The sequence below is a fragment of the Entelurus aequoreus genome, linkage group LG14 (genome assembly GCF_033978785.1).
Source record: "Entelurus aequoreus isolate RoL-2023_Sb linkage group LG14, RoL_Eaeq_v1.1, whole genome shotgun sequence".
Classification (NCBI taxonomy): Eukaryota; Metazoa; Chordata; class Actinopteri; order Syngnathiformes; family Syngnathidae; genus Entelurus; species Entelurus aequoreus.
This window is the reverse complement of record NC_084744.1, coordinates 59,407,844-59,425,343: the sequence shown is the minus strand read 5'-3', so window position 1 is coordinate 59,425,343 and position 17,500 is coordinate 59,407,844. Positions and strand designations below refer to the sequence as shown.

The following is a 17,500-nucleotide window of genomic DNA, read 5'->3' as shown; positions in this document are numbered from 1 at the left end:
TTGCGGGCTTTTCCTTGAAAAATTCCTCAAATTCCCAGATTTTCCAGAATTCCAGGTTTTCCGGGACATTTTTCCCATTCAAAATGAATAGGCCATTTTTCAAACTTTCACTATTTCCAAATTTTTCAACCGATTCCAACCATTTCACCTTCGACACATTCCACCATTCTGGAAATTTAAACTACCCTTTTTCCAAGTTAAAAAAAACTCCAGGATTTTCCAGAATTTTTGTTTTTTAAAGCCCTATTTCCACCCTTTTTTCTGTCGACTACTCCTCACACATTTTTTTAACACACTCAACCGTTCCACCGTCAAATCATTCCTCTTAATTACGACAAAAAACGAAATTGTTTTTTTTAACTGTAAAAATTCCCGGTTTTCTCAAAATTCCAGGAATTCCGTAACACCATTTCTCAATTCAACATGTTACTACTTCAACATTTCTCAACTGATTTGAAAAATTCCAACATCAACCATTTCCAAAGCCCTATTCCCACCCTTTTTTCTGTCCTCCCACTTCAACCATTCCACCATCAAATCATTCCTCTTAATTAAGACAAAAAACTAAGTTATTTTTTGAACTGGAAAAATTCCCGGTTTTCCCAAAATTCCAGGAATTCCGTAATACCATTTTTCAATTCAACATGTTACTTCTTCAACATTTCTTGACCGATTTGAAAAATTCCAATACCAACCATTTCAACTCATACAGACCATTTAAGTTTTTTACCATTTAAAAAAAAAAAAAAAAATTCCCGGTTTTCCCGAAATTCCAGAAGTTCCTTAATACCATTTCTCAATTAAAAATGTTCTCGACCGATTTGAAAAATTGTAACACCACCCATTTCAACTCATTTAGAACATTATTATTATTATTATTTTTACCATTTTCCAAAAAAATAATGCTTTTCCCGAAATTCCCAAATTTTCATAAAATTTCCATTGAAATCAATGGGACTTTCTTCAAACTTCCACAAGTCACACATTTCTCATCTGATTCAAACTGTTCCAACTTCAAAATATTCAGCCTGTTCAGGAATTGTGTGCTCTACTTCAATAATTCTAAAATAATTCCCGGATTTGCCATAATTCCAGGTTTTCCGGGACATTTGTCCCATTTTAAATGAATTGGCCATTTTTCAAACTTTCACCATTTCCACGTTTTTCAACTTATTCAAACCATTCCACCTTCAACACATTCCACCATTCTGGAAATTTAAACTACTCTTTTTGCCAGTTTAAAAACATTCCAGGATTTTCCAGAAATCCTGGTTTTCCAAATGCCCTATTTCCACCCTTCTGTCGACTACTCCTACCACATTTTTCAACCTACTTCAACTGTTCCACTGTCAAAACATTCCTCTTAATTAGGACAAAAAAACGAAGGTTTTTTTTTTTTAACTGGAAAAATTCCCGGTTTTCCCAAAATTCCAGGAATTCCGTAATACCATTTTTCAATTGAACATGTTACTTCTTCAACATTTCTTGACCGATTTGACAAATTCCAATACCAACCATTTCAACTCATACAGACCATTTAAGTTTTTTACCATTTAAAAAAAAATAAAAATAAATAAATTCCCGGTTTTCCCGAAATTCCAGAAGTTCCTTAATACCATTTCTCAATTAAAAATGTTCCTGACCGATTTGAAAAATTGTAACACCACCCATTTCAACTCATTTAGAACATTATTATTATTATTATTTTTACCATTTTCCAAAAAAATAATGCTTTTCCCGAAATTCCCAAATTTTCATAAAATTTCCATTGAAATCAATGGGACTTTCTTCAAACTTCCACAAGTCACACATTTCTCATCTGATTCAAACTGTTCCAACTTCAAAATATTCAGCCTGTTCAGGAATTGTGTGCTCTACTTCAATAATTCTAAAATAATTCCCGGATTTGCCATAATTCCAGGTTTTCCGGGACATTTTTCCCATTTAAAATGAATAGGCCATTTTTCAAACTTTCACCATTTTCACATTTTTCAACCGATTCGAACCATTCCACCTTCAACACATTCCACTATTCTGGAAATTTAAATTACTCTTTTTGCCAGTTTAAAAACATTCCAGCATTTTCCAGAATTCCTGGTTTTCCAATGTCCCTATTTCCACCCTTTTTTCTGTCGACTACTCCTCCCACATTTTTCAACCTACTTCAACCGTTCCACCGTCAAAACATTCCTCTCAATCAGGACAAAAAGCTAAGTCGTTCTTTGAACTGGTAAAGTTTCCGGTTTTTCCGAATTTCCAGGAGTTCCTTAATACCATTTCTAAATTAAAAATGTTACTACACCAACATTTCTCGACCGATTTGAATTTTTTTTAACACCAACCATTTCAACTCATTCGGACCATTCAAGTTTTTTTTTAACCATTTTCAAAAAAAATCCAGCTCTTCCCGAAATTTCCAAATTTTCATAACATTTCCATTGAAATCAATGGGACATTCTTCAAAGTTCCACAATTCCCACATTTTTCATCTGATTCAAACTGTTCCGACTTCAAAATATATTTATCCTGTTCAGGAATTGTGTGCTCTACTTCAATAATTATAAAAAAAATTCCCGGATTTCCCATATTTACCGGTTTTTCGGGACATTTTTCCCATTTAAAATGAATTGGCCATTTTTCAAACTTTCACCATTTCCACATTTTTCAACCGATTCAAACCATTCTACCTTCAACATATTCCACTCATTCTGGAAATTCAAACCACTCTTTTTCCAAGTTAAAAAAATTTCCAGGATTTTCCAGAATTCCTGGTTTTCCAAAGCCTTATTTCCACCCCTTTTTCTGTCGACTACTCCTCCCACATTTTTTAACCCACTTCAACCATTTTTTTTAACTGGATAAAATTCCCGGTTTTCCCCAAATTCCAGAAATTCCGTAATAGCATTCAACATGTTACTGATTCAACATTTCTCGACCGATTTGAAAAATTCCAACACCAACCATTTCAACCCATTCAAGTTTTTTACCATTTTCCCCAAAATTCCCGCTTTTCCCAAAATCCCCAAATTTCCATGAAATTCCCATTGAAATTAAGGGGACATTCTTCAAAGTTCCACAACTCCCACATTTTTTATCTGATTCTAAACGTTCCAACTTCAAAATATTCAGCCTGTTTGGGAATTGTGTGCGCTACTTCAACAATTCTAAAAAAAAAAATTCCAGGATTTCTGTTTAACTTCTGCATTGGAGCATTAAACGCAATTCCTTCGGGAATTGCCTCATCTAGTTGATTAATGTATCTAAATTTTGCATGAAGGCATGCAAATGCTGCTCTTGACTCAAAATTATTTGATGCAACAAGCTACAGGAGGAAAGGGATTTACACGGCCCCATTCCTGGGTGGATCTCGCATGAGAGGAAGAGGAGGGGTTAATCTTTTTGCAATGCAATCTGCTGAAAATAAGGGAAAGCGCCACTCTACATAGCAACTGACACTGTGGTAAAAGTTGGAATGTCGGCTAAAGTGGATAGTGCACTCCCGCAATTGGTCACGTTTCATGTGTCAGGTAAACCAAATAGTGCCTTGTCATTCCCGTTCCTACTGTATTTCTTGCCCCTGTGTCCTTCAAACCCTAAAATTTTACACCAGCTGAAATTAAGTTTAAATGAAATTTCACTTTTACTTTTGATTCCAAAGCAGGGTTTCCATTAGTTAGTTGGTAAATAACGATAATAATAATAATAAAAAAAACTGTGTAATATTATCATGAAGCGGCCCTCCAAGGGCTTTGGTATCAGCGATGTGGCCCACCATGAAAATGAGTTTATTCCACACACATATTACTCTATTAATGGGAATTATTCTGAAATATTGGCTATAATTTATAAACATTCCATAAGGCTGTGCCGTATTTTCATGCTTTGGCGGTGACATCACTAGTTTGTATTTTCCTTCACCTAAAAAAATTGTGGAGCATTTTAACATTATAGAAAAAAATACACAAATAATAGGGAAGAATAAAATGCATTAATGGATTTAAAAAGTATAAATACAACTACAATAAATATTAGGACACACTAATGTGAGTAGAAAATGATACTACCAATACCATACCTGGTGTGTATACGCTTTTTTTCACCAAGCGCCACCCTTAGAAAACACATGGCTCTCCAAGTACCACCATAATGACCAACATTAAAGTACAGTAGCGTAGCAGGCCTATGTATTCATTAAAAATAAGTATGTTTAATAATAAATTAGACACAGTTTGAACAGTAACACTGTGTTTGAATGTAGGAAAATAAAACACTGTACTTTAATCAAGTGATTATTTGGCGTACCACAGTTTGAAAATAATGCTTCAGCATAATGAGCCCGAAAAGTGAACCCAAATTAAAAAAAAAGAAATAAATACAATTTAAAAAAAATAAATTAAAAAAAAAAACATATATTTCTGTAGTTTTATACTTTAAAAAAAAAAAAAAAAAAAAAAAAAAATATATATATATATATATATATATATATATATATATATATATATATATATATATATATATATATATATATATATATATATATATATATATATATATATATATATATATATATATACAGGTATATATATATATATATACAGGTATATATATATATATTTAAGAAAGTTAAAGGCCTACTGAAATGAATTTTTTTTATTTAAACGGGGATAGCAGATCTATTCTATGTGTCATACTTGATCATTTCGCGATATTGCCATATTTTTGCTGAAAGGATTTAGTATAGAACAACGACGATAAAGATTGCAACTTTTGGTATCTGATAAAAAAAAGGCTTGCCCCTACCGGAAGTAGCGTGACGTAGTCAGTTGAACATATACGCAAAGTTCCCTATTGTTTACAATGATGGCCGCATGAAGTGAGAGAGATTCGGACCGAGAAAGCGACAATTTCCCCATTAATTTGAGCGAGGATGAAAGATTTGTGGATGAGTAAAGTGCAAGTGAAGGACTAGTGGGGAGTTGAAGCTATTCAGATAGGGAAGATGCTGTAAGAGCCGGGGGTGACCTGATATTCAGCTGGGAATGACTACAACAGTAAATAAACACAAGACATATATATACTCTATTAGCCACAACACAACCAGGCTTATATTTAATATGCCACAAATTAATCCTGCATAAAAACACCTGCGTGTTTGTTATGCTAGCTCCTAGCTCCTCTGCTAGCTCCTAGCTCCATAGAACACGCCAATACAATTCAAACACCTGATCAACACACACCATCACTCAGCCCAAAAGACCGTTTCCTTAACCCAAGGTTCATAAAGCTTATATATTTTTAAAAAGTTACGTACGTGACGCGCACATACGGTCAAGTTATCGAATGTTTAGCAGCCAAGGCTGCATACTCACGGTACCTGATATTCAGCTGGGAATGACTACAACAGTAAATAAACACAAGACATATATATACTCTATTAGCCACAACACAACCAGGCTTATATTTAATATGCCACAAATTAATCCTGCATAATAACACCTGCGTGTTTGTTATGCTAGCTCCTAGCTCCTCTGCTAGCTCCTAGCTCCATAGAACACGCCAATACAATTCAAACACCTGATCAACACACACAATCACTCAGCCCAAAAGACCGTTCACCTAACCCAAGGTTCATAAAGCTTATATATTTTTAAAAAGTTACGTACGTGACGCGCACGTAGGTACGGTATGTGTTATGCTAGCTCCTCTGCTAGCTCCTAGCTCCATAGAACACGCCAATACAATTCAAACACATGATCAACACACACAATCACTCAGCCCAAAAGACCGTTCACCTAATCCAAGGTTCATAAAGCTTATATATTTTTAAAAAGTTACGTACGTGACGCGCACGTAGGTACGGTACGTGTTATGCTAGCTCCTCTGCTAGCTCCTAGCTCCATAGAACACGCCAATACAATTCAAACACATGATCAACACACACAATCACTCAGCCCAAAAGACCGTTCACCTAACCCAAGGTTCATAAAGCTTATATATTTTAAAAAAGTTACGTACATACGCAAAAAAAAGCCAAAGCTGCATACTCACAGTAGCACGTCTGCGTCTTTGTCATCCAAATCAAAGTAATCCTGGTAAGAGTCTGTGTTGTCCCAGTTCTCTACAGGCGTCTGTGTATCCAAATCAAAAGTCCTCCTGGTTAGAGTCTCTGTTATCCGAGTTCTTCCATCTTGACTGCATCTTTCGGGAATGTAAACAAAGAAGCGCCGGCTGTGTACTGTTGTGGCTGACTACGTTCGAAAAATACGTCCATTTCGCACCGACAACTTTCTTCTTTGCTTGCTTGGCTTCCTTCTCCATAATGCAATGAACATGATTGAAACAGATTCACGAACACAGATGTCCAGAATACTGTGGAATTATGAAATGAAAACAGAGCTTTTTCGTATCGACTTCAATGTGGAAGGCATACCCGTGTTCGCCGGGCTACGTCACGCGCATACGTCATCCTCAGAGGCGTTTCGAACCGGAAGTTTAGCGGCAAATTTAAAATGTCACTTTATAAGTTAACCCGGCCGTATTGGCATGTGTTATAATGTTAAGATTTCATCATTGATATATAAACTATCAGACTGCGTGGTCGGTAGTAGTGGCTTTCAGTAGGCCTTTAAGTGAATCCAAATAAAATACAAAAAATAAGTACAATTAAAAATAAATACATTTTAAAAAATACATATATTTCTGTAGTTTTATACTTTAAAATACATATGTGTGTATATATATATATATATATATATATATATATATATATTTTTTAAAGCTAAGTGAATCCAAATAAAAATAAATAGAATAGAAAAATAAGTACAATTAAAAAATGAAGACATTTTAAAAAATACATTTATTTCTGTAGTTTTATACTTTGAAATATATATGTATATATTTTTTTATTTTTCAAAAAAGTTAAGTGAATCCAAATAAAAATAAATAAGATAGAAAAATAAGTACAATTAAAAATTTTTAAAAATACATAGATTTCTGTAGTTTTATACTTTAAAATACATATGTATATATATATATATATATATATATTTTTATTTTTATTTTTATTTTATTTTATTTTTTATTTTTATTTTTTATTTTAATTTTTTATTTTAATTTTTTTTAAAGTTAAGTGAATCCAAATAAAAATAAATAAAATAGAAAAATAAGTACAATTAAAAAAATAAAGACATTTTAAAAATACATTTATTTCTGTAGTTTTAGACTTTGAAATATATATGTATATTTTTTTATTTTTCCAAAAAGTTAAGTGAATCCAAATAAAAATAAATAAAATAGAAAAATAAGTACAATTAAAAAATAAATGAATTAAAAAATACATATATTTCTGTAGTTTTATACTTTGAAATATATATGTATATTTTTTTATTTTTCAAAAAAGTTAAGTGAATCCAAATAAAAATAGATAAAATAGAAAAATAAGTGCAATTTAAAGAAAATTATTTATTTTTGTAGTTGAATACTTAAAATATACATGTATATTTTTAATTTTTCAAAAAAGTTAAGTGAATCCAAATAAAAAAATAAAATAAAAATAAAAAATACAATTAAAAAAACAACAACCAAAAAACATATTTTTCTGTAGTTTTATACTTTAAAATATATATGTATATTTTTTAGATTTCAAAAAAAGTTAAGTGAATCAAAAAAAAAAAAAAAATTCCAATTTAAATAAAAATAATAATACATTCTGTATACTTTAAAATATATATATATATGTATACTTTGTATTTTTAAGCCTATCTCAGCTACTTGAACGCAGATATTGTTTTTAAACTTGTGTTATGATCACTCCACCGTCCTCTCAGACGCCATCTTGATCCTTTTGTAGCTGGTGAGCAACCACAACTCTACTTGACCTATTAGCTTGTTGGTTTCTTTCGCTAATTGAAGCGTGAGTTCGCCTGTAACTAATTTGAGTCACTTTGAGATGTTGTCGACTTTTAGGAGAGCCAATAGCTACGTTCCTTACTGAGAGGTTGGCAACATTTAATTTGAGTCAGCGTGCATGCTAGCTAACTAGCCTAGCTTAGCATTGTGTCACAACAAAAAAGCCTATCTTTATTTTGATACTTGATTTATTTTCTTCTTCATAATACGTGTACGTTTCTTCCTGGTGATTATTGACAATTCCTCTTTTTTTTATTTAAGTTGTAGTAAGCTTTAAAGTTTGTGCTGGGCTAAGCTAACCAGCTGCTAGTTTGAGCATCTTAGATACAACAACAATAAGTCCTACGTTATTCCATAGCTATTTGGTACGTTAGTGTTTAAAATTCCTTAAATACCTTCACGCTTTTTATAATTACAGTCATATGTCGGTTTTCGTCATTAATCCATTCGAAAACCAAATTGTATGCAATTTTTTTACAATGCAAATCCACCTAATCAGTTCCAGGGCCCCGAAAATATTAAAACAAAACACTTTTTTACCTGGAATATTTACAGTTTTACATGTAAAAAGGATTAACTATGCACAATTCTAATAAATAGTAAGTCAAACGGAAAAATGAATATCACTTTTACTCACTTTAATTTTACTAAGGGACTGTGCTACGACTACTTATGTTATTCATCACTCATGTCGCATACAGGAACGCAGAACAAGCCTAACATCTGCCAAGAATGTTAAAATGTTATCTAAATGGCGAATATATGTGTCTATGCAGATACGGAGAAGCCGCTGATGGTGTGTTTGACGGAGAAGCAGCTGGAAGGAGATGAGTGGTAAGTCCATTCTCCGAGTTAAATGCTTTACATTGACATGACAATACTTCATATATTATTAGAGAGTTCCGGTTTGTACGGTTTTCCACGGGACACATTTCCGGGTGTGGTTGTTTCCGGGTGAGGAGATGCTGCTCATTGTTGATTTAAGTAAAGTCTGTATGTCATTAAAACAGTTAACCCCATTTGTAAAACATTTTGACCAAAGAACCACCATTACATGTTATGTAGACCACAAGGAAGTCTTTTACATTTAGAAAAAAATAAAAAATAATATGACTCCTTTAATGCGCCTTATAATCCGGTGCGCCTTATATATGAAAAAAGATGAAAAATAGACCATTCATCGGCAGTGCGCCTTATAATCCGGTGCGCCCTATGGTCCGGAAAATACGGTAATTTGATGGGTAGTTTGCTGTAAAGTTAAGTATTTTTATTGAGACAAAAACACGTTTGGAAAGTATGATAATATACTGTAATATTTGTTGCAATGTTGGATACTTTTAAAGTTTAAAAGGTATGCAATTTCAAGCAGTACATACAGCAGTGTCTCCACCTGCTGCTGCCACTAATCGCTCCCCTTTATATAGTCACGATCAAAAGTTTACATACACTTGTAAAAAACATAATGTCATGGCTGTCTTGAGTTTCCAATCATTTCTACAACTCTTTATTTTTTTGTGATAGAGTGATTGGAGCACATACTTGTTGGTCACAAAAAAAACATTCATGAAGTTTGGTTCTTTTATGAATTTATTATGAGTCTACTGAAAATGTGAGCAGATGTGCTGGGTCAAAAGTATACATACAGCAATGTTAATATTTGCTTACATGTCCCTTGGCAAGTTTCACTGCAATAAGGCGCTTTTGCTAGCCATCCACAAGCTTCTGGTGTTATGATCCGTGCCCCGGATCATGTTTTGTTATTTTCTGTTAGTTTTGGACTCCCTCAGTTCCTGTTTTTGTGCACTCTTGAGTTTGTTTTGAGTTACCATGGTTGCTTATTATTTCCACCTGTCTCTGATTGGTGTTCGGGACGCTCACCTGTTTCCCCATCACTAATCAGAGGCATTATTTAAGCCTGCCTTTGCCTGGCTTCTTTGTTTGCTACATGCAACCCGTTACGTGAGTATTGCTTGTCTCTATTCTATGCTGAGTGGTAGCCTTAGCTTCGAGTGCGATCGGCACGTTGTTCCGTCGGCTTGTTTTCTGTTTTTTGTACCTCTTTCATTTTCAAGAATAAATCATGTTCCTACCTGCACGTCCTGCCTGGAGTGGTCCGTCTGCATCCCGTGGGAACGAACCCCGCAGTGAGCTGCGACCCCCCACACGTAACATCTGGCAAGATTCTGGTTGAATTTTTGACCACTCCTCTTGACAAAATTGGTGCAGTTCAGCTAAATGTGTTGGTTTTCTGACCTGGACTTGTTTCTTCAGCATTGTCCACACATTTAAGTCAGGACTTTGGGAAGGCCATTCTAAAATCTCAATTCTAGCCTGATTTAGCCATTCCTTTACCACTTTTGACGTGCGTTTGGGGTCATTGTCCTGTTGGAACACCCAACTGCGCCCAAGACCCAACCTCTGGGCTGATGATTTTAGGTCGTCCTGAAGAATTTGGAGGTAATCCTCCTTTTCCATTGTCCCATTTACTCTCTGTAAAGCACCAGTTCCATTGGCAGCAAAACAGGCCCAGAGCATAATACTACCACCACCATGCTTGACGGTAGGCGTGGTGTTCCTGGGATTAAAGGCCTCACCTTTTCTCCTCCAAACATATTGCTGGGTATTGTGGCCAAACAGCCCAATTTTTGTTTCATCTGACCACAGAAGGTCTTATCTTTGTCCATGTGATGTCAGATAAAACAACAATTGAGCATTAGATTTGCTCACATTTTCAGTAGACCCATAATAAATTCATAAAAAAACCAAACTTCATGAACGTTTTTTTGTGACCAACAAGTATGTGCTCCAATCACTCTATCACAAAAAAATAAGAGTTGTAGAAATGATTGGAAACTCAAGACAGCCATGACATTATGTTCTTTACAAGTGTATATACATTTTTAACCACGACTGTATAAAGGGGAGCGATTAGTGGCAGCAGCAGGTGGAGACACTTGTCAACAAACAGAAATTGGTGCGCTTCTAGCAACAAGAGCGTAAACAAGGTAGGACTGTAGTTCTGGCAACATAAATATACACTAAACTAAGAAGAATAACAACAAAACCCACACAGGACATGACCGGGAAGGAAAAAAATCTATTATATTTAGTGAGAAAATATTAAGTACTTTATTGACATACCATTTCCAGGTGTTTGCGCGCCTTGAGTTTGACACCTCTGCCCTGTGGGATGCATGCTTTCAACTCACAACTTGCAGTGGCCCTGAATTTTAACAGCTCTCTTTACCCCTAATTAAGGTCTTTGTATCATTTATATCACCGTTTTATTTTATGATTTGATAAAGTGTCTTCACAGATCACAAGAAGGTGAAATAACACTTCAGACTGGAACCATGTATTTGTTTTCTGGCGAGCTCAGCCCGAGAGTCGTAAAAAAAAAAGGAACTTAACGCATGATTTGTAAGCAATGAATGGTTGTTTCCCAGTTCTTGAAATGGAACTTCACAATAAGAGCAGGGATGATTTAAGAAGAAAAGTCGAGTGGGAAGACGCCAAATGGATATTCGTGTTTTTTTGGTGCGCCGTGTTGACTAAGCTCTATTTCGGACTTTTCACCTCGGGAATATAACAAAATATTCTGTAATGGTGCCGGAGGACCCGAGTGGACGTTTCCACCGTGGCAAGCAGCTGAAGCGGAACACATGGCACATTCCGCTCTATGGAAACGATATCTGTGGCGTGCGGCAGAAGCACTCTCCAGAATCAACCCCGTCCAATTTTTAAAAAAAAAGTCAAATTGCAGCGTCTGCATGACTTTTTCTTAGTAATGTTCATGACAAACTTGTGGACTGGTTGGAAAAGGGCACCCGGGTGTCAGAGTCGTAGAAAACCAAATAATGAAATGTTGCAGTGGAATAGCAGCCATTTATAAACGGCAGGGAACCCTGGAGAATCATGTTGTGTTTTGGCTTTACTGGACAGTTTTTTTTAGGGAAATATAAACTTTGAACTACTGAATATAACACAGGGTTTCTTAACTATAGGGCCAGGGCCCGATTTTGGGCCGCGAGCGCTCCCTAGAGCAGGCATGGGCAATTATTTTGACTCGGGGGAGCCAAAGTTAGAAATAAAAATGTGTCTGGGGGCCGGTATATCTATCTATCTATACATATGTATACTATATATACATATACAGTCGTGGTCAAAAGTTGACATACACTTGTAAAGAACATAATGTCATGGCTGTCTTGAGTTTCCAATCATTTCTACAACTCTTAGTTTTTTGTGATAGAGTGATTAGAGCACATACTTGTTGGTCACAAAAAACATGAATGAATTTGGTTCGCCAAATGAATCCAGAGCGTGGCTACAAAGCGGAGAGGAAGCAGGACCAGACTTTCCTCCAATCGACCTTTTCTTTCAACTGTTTTACGACCTTTTCTTTTAACTGTTTGTAATCAAAGGCGATGGCTGTTTACGACCCCTCTCCCTTAGAAACAGCTGTTGCCATGTAATCAAGGAAAGTCCAAATAAAAGAGGATGCGTACAATCTTTCGTCAGAGAGTGGTAAGACTGTGCAAAGAGTACAGTCCAGATGTCTCTCCTCAATTGAGCCAAATTTAATTCGGTCTCTGTTTAATTCCTTGCTTCTTGTCTTGTTTAGTAGATGTCATCAGTGTTTGAACCTGACAGGAACTGCACTTTTTTTTTTTTGGAATTGTGCGTATCGTTCACAATCATTATGAAAGACATGACGGTGGATTGATTTTATCTTATTTTTTCAAATGCATTCTAAATATTAAATAAATGCGATCAAAAGTCCGCTTAGGATGGAACCTGTGGGAGCCGATCAATTCTGCCTATAGAGTCACTAAAAAAAAACATCCAAATACCTCCATTTGGGTTTTATATACATGATGTAAGTATATAGTCGTGGTCAAAAGTTGACATACACTTGTAAAGAACATAATGTCATGGCTGTCTTGAGTTTCCAATCATTTTTACCACTCTTATTTTTTGTGATAGAGTGATTGGAGCACATACTTGTTGGCCACAAAAAACATTCATGAAGTTTGGTTCTTTTATGAATTTATTATGGGTCTACTGACAATTTTTGTTTAATCTCGCATCACATGGACAAAGATAAGACCTTCTGGAGGAAAGTTCTGTGGTCAGATGTAACAAAAATTGAGCTGTTTGGCCACAATACCCAGCAATATGTTTGGAGGAGAAAAAGTGAGGCTTTTAATCCCAGGAACACCATTCCTACCGTCAAGCAGGATGGTGGTAGTATTACGCTCTGGGCCTGTTTTGCTGCCAATGGAACTGGTGCTTTACAGAGAGTAAATGGGACAATGAAAAAGGAGGATTACCTCCAAATTCTTCAGGACAACCTAAAATCATCAGCCCGGAGGTTGGGTCTTGGGCGCAGTTGGGTGTTCCAACAGGACAATGACCCCAAACACACGTCAAAAGTGGTAAAGGAATGGCTAAATCAGGCTAGAATGAAGGTTTTAGAATGGCCTTCCCAAAGTCTTGACTTAAACATGTGGACAATGCTGAAGAAACAAGTCCATGTCAGAAAACCAACACATTTAGCTGAACTGCACCAATTTTATCAAGAGGAGTGGTCAAAAATTTAAGCAGAAGCTTGTGGGTGGCTACCAAAAGCGCCTTATTGCAGTGAAACTTGCCAAGGGACATGTAAGCAAATATTAACATTGCTGTATGTATACTTTTGACCCAGCAGATTTGCTCACATTTTCAGTAGACCCATAATAAATTCATAAAAGAAACAAACTTCATGTTTTTTGTGACCAACAAGTATGTGCTCCAATCACTCTATCACAACAAAATAAGAGTTGCAGAAATGATTGGAAACTCAAGACAGCCATGACATTATGTTCTTTACACGTGTATGTCAACTTTTGACCACGACTGTACAAACATACATACGTATATATATGTAAGCTGTGAATATCTGCTGTGTGCGTGGGATTATTTTTAGGAACACTAATACAAAACCTCACAATAATGTCTGATTGAATGCTAAAAATGTTATGACACACCACCTTTAAAAAAACGGAATATAATTTTAATTTTTTTTTTACTGAACGAGACACCCAGAATGTACATGAAAATAAAGAATGTGGGATTTACAATATTAACTACGGCCGATAAAACACTGAATATTGACAACATATGAACGTCACCCCTCCTCTTGATCAAAATATTTTAAAATCAAGCAAAATGCAACAAACACAGCGAAATATGAACGCGAAGGGTAAAAAAAACCTCCAACTACAATCTGATATATGTGATGTATCACTAAGCTTTAGAACTTTGTTGTAAAAATCTCCTTTCGCGTCTGTCCCTGACACCCGCATTTCAGGCTGGCCACTCTGTGGAAACGCTCCCCACCCACACTGCTTGGTGCCTCGTCTGAGCTGCTGTGACTTAGATTACCATAGTAGGTAATTAGATTACCATAGTAACTAGTACATCATGCAAAATTGCAGATTGCAACCATTGAAATACTTTGTATAGTTCAAGACTCGCAGTCATTTGAAAACATCACTGCACATCATAATGGCAGCTACAGTTTCCATCTTAAAGATCTAAAAAAAAATATTTGGTAATGTCCGGCGGGCCAGATTGAAAAGCTTAACGGGCCTTCATTTGCCCAGGTCTGATCTAGAGGGTAGCCAAAAAATATCTGTTTCTCAGCTGTGGTCCGTATGATACTCCGTTGCAATACACTTTTCCACCACTTGTGGCAGTCATGACAATATCAAACAAACAGAAGAAGTCTGGCGCTAAAGTCATAGAGAATCTTTTTAAGCGCAAAAATTATGACTAAAGTGGTGAAGCTGTACTTTCATTTGCACTTTAATTATATTAAAAAACATATCCATTATGAATTCAGTTTATTTTTGTACAACATAATTGTATTTTCTATCAGTTATTTAGGAGTGCCTTCTTATGCAGTATATTTGGTTAGTATTTATTTTTCTAATCAGCCTGGCCTAAGCCTTAAGTTTATGTGTTTAAATAAAAAATATTTGTGATTACCGCGTGATTTCATACAATTTGACGAGGTTTATCCTGTCAAACTGTTAGTAGGCTAGATATAATTATTAAGGACATGTTAGAAATGGATAGAAAAAATTGATTCCTATAAAAAATAAATAAATAATACTTAAAAAAATAGGGCTTTATTTAATTCATTTTTGTAAATAGATTTTTGAAAATTATGAATTGATTTAGAACCGGGACAGAATCTTGTTCTTTTTGGGGGCCACAAAATGATGAGGAAACTGTTTAAGTAGTTGACAAACAACAACATCCATTTTCAGTCCCCGGGAGTTGATACCGATACTCAACTCTACCAGTTTTTGCTACTTTTGTGTGTGCTAATAAATGTTTATTATTTATTAATAAAATCGTTTTTTTAATGTAAAATTTAAAAATGAGATGATTATGACAACTGTGCAGTCCGATTGTTATATCTTGTTTTCGTCATACCCTTCTGAGTCTCATTTGCAAGTATTATAAGTATTATACAGTATTACAGGTATTATACAGTATTATAAGTATTATACAGTATTAAAAGTATTATACACTATGATAGGTATTATACAGTATTATAAGTATTATACAGTATTATAAATATTATACACTATGATAGGTATTATACAGTATTATAAGTATTATACAGTATTATTGGTATTATAAGTATACAGTATTATAAGTATTATACAATATTATAGGTATTATAAGTATTATACAGTATGATAGGTATTATACAGTATTATAAGTATTATACGGTATTATAAGTATTGTACAGTATGATAGGTATTATACAGTATTATAAGTATTATACAGTATTATAGGTATTATACAGTATTATAAGTATTATACAGTATGATAGGTATTACACAGTATTAAGACGTTAGAGAGCAGTCGTGTGAAGGCTACGGTGTGTTGCCTAGCTAGGAAGTAGTCTTTGCCATGAAGATGAATGTGCCAGCCGAGTCTAACGTTGCGCCCTACAAAGTGTTTGTACTGTAAGTTTTTGTACTTACTGCACCCTTGCTGTTCGATTGTAACGTGCATCTTAGTCAAACGTGGAGGCGTTGAAATTGCCATGTAAAATCTATAATGCTAATTTGTAGCATGTATTTGGCAACGTCAAGCTAGCAGATTTTTTGGAAAAGTGGAGCCATAATTAATGTTAAAGCGTTTTTTTTATTTAGGCATACTTGCTTGTTTGTTACTTTACATTGAGGCAGGGGTTCTTAAACTTTTTGACCTCGGGGCCCAACATTTCCACTACAGAGAGGCCTGTGGCCCACTCAGATATTAACACTGAATTAGTCAAATGACTCTTGATTTTAATTCGAATTCAATAATTATATCTAACTTACTTACGGTAGTTTACAACCTTGTCAAACGATATGAAACCATGTTTTAATTACAAATATTATTATTTATTTAACACATAAACCTTAGGCTTAGGTCAGGCTGATTTAGAAGAATTAGTACTGACCCAATATAGCCAGTAAGAAAGGACTTATAAATAAAGGATGAAAAATGCATACAATTATTTAATGCTAAAATACATAAATATTAATAAATATGTTTATTAACTAAACTGTCAATAAAATTGAAAATACAGCTTCACCACTTTAGTCATCATTTTTTGCGCTTAAGAAACTTCTCAATGACTTTGTCCCCAGACTTCTTCTGTTTGTTTGGGATTGTCATTACTGCCACAAGTGGTGGAATGGTGTATTACAACTGAGTACCGTACGGACCACAGCTGAGAAACTATGGTTAAGAAACACGTTTGATTTTCGGAATTTTCGGAATTTGGTCGGTCCCTATAAAAGTACCAAATTTGGTACTGTGAGAATGAGATATTTTTAAGAGTTCTTTCTTTATCAATAGTCATGTTTAATGCAACTAATATTTTCCCATGTGTACACTTTGTGCTTGTGTCTTATGTCCGCTAGTAAACTCTGTGTTTCACCTTGAAGGTGCTGAAATTTGTATTGGGAGTATAATGTACTCCCTTTTTACCTTATCAGTTTAGAACAATAAGGCTGTTATTTCTTTCTGGGGGGGGGGGGGGGCTTTTTTCATACTAAATAAGGTGACTCTTTACGTTTGATTTTCAGACCTCTTTTTGATGCCGCTATTAACGCATTGTAGGGCTGGTCTCCTAAAGCTTTAGTAAAACTTGGTATTATTGCTATTCTGTCTTGGTGGTCCAATTACTCAACATATATGTCATCCGAAATAATTTGGGATTGACCAGTGTCTTTTATTCCCTGAGAGGAAGACCGGTCCGACGCAACAGTACCCATCGCGAAAGGGGACCGATCCTGATTTTTAACCTTAATAGACACCATATCCCTTTTTTTTCTCCATTCCATTTAAATTTGACTTGAACATATTAGCGTTAAAAACCAATGTGTGTCACTCACCCATGCGGTAGATGAAGTTGGTCTCCGTCTCATAGGAGGACGCCGGCGACACGACGTCGCGATCGCACTCGTTGGAACTGAACGACTCCGAGTGGTTCCTCCTCATCAGCGCCACGCCGTCGGCCTGGCCCGCCATCATGTGT

At 35.1% G+C, this 17,500-nt stretch overlaps 1 protein-coding gene across 1 annotated transcript in view; it reads right to left on the bottom strand.

Annotated features, from left to right (window-relative positions):
- The window catches only part of LOC133664307 (homeobox protein Mohawk-like), a 38,859-nt gene that overhangs the window by 8,972 nt on the left and 12,387 nt on the right, over positions 1 to 17,500 (bottom strand). The window contains exon 4 of the mRNA XM_062068815.1: positions 17,358 to 17,500. This exon is cut by the window's right edge and continues 154 nt beyond it. Coding sequence (XP_061924799.1) covers positions 17,358 to 17,500 — 143 coding nt within the window. The remainder of the gene's footprint in view (positions 1 to 17,357) is intronic.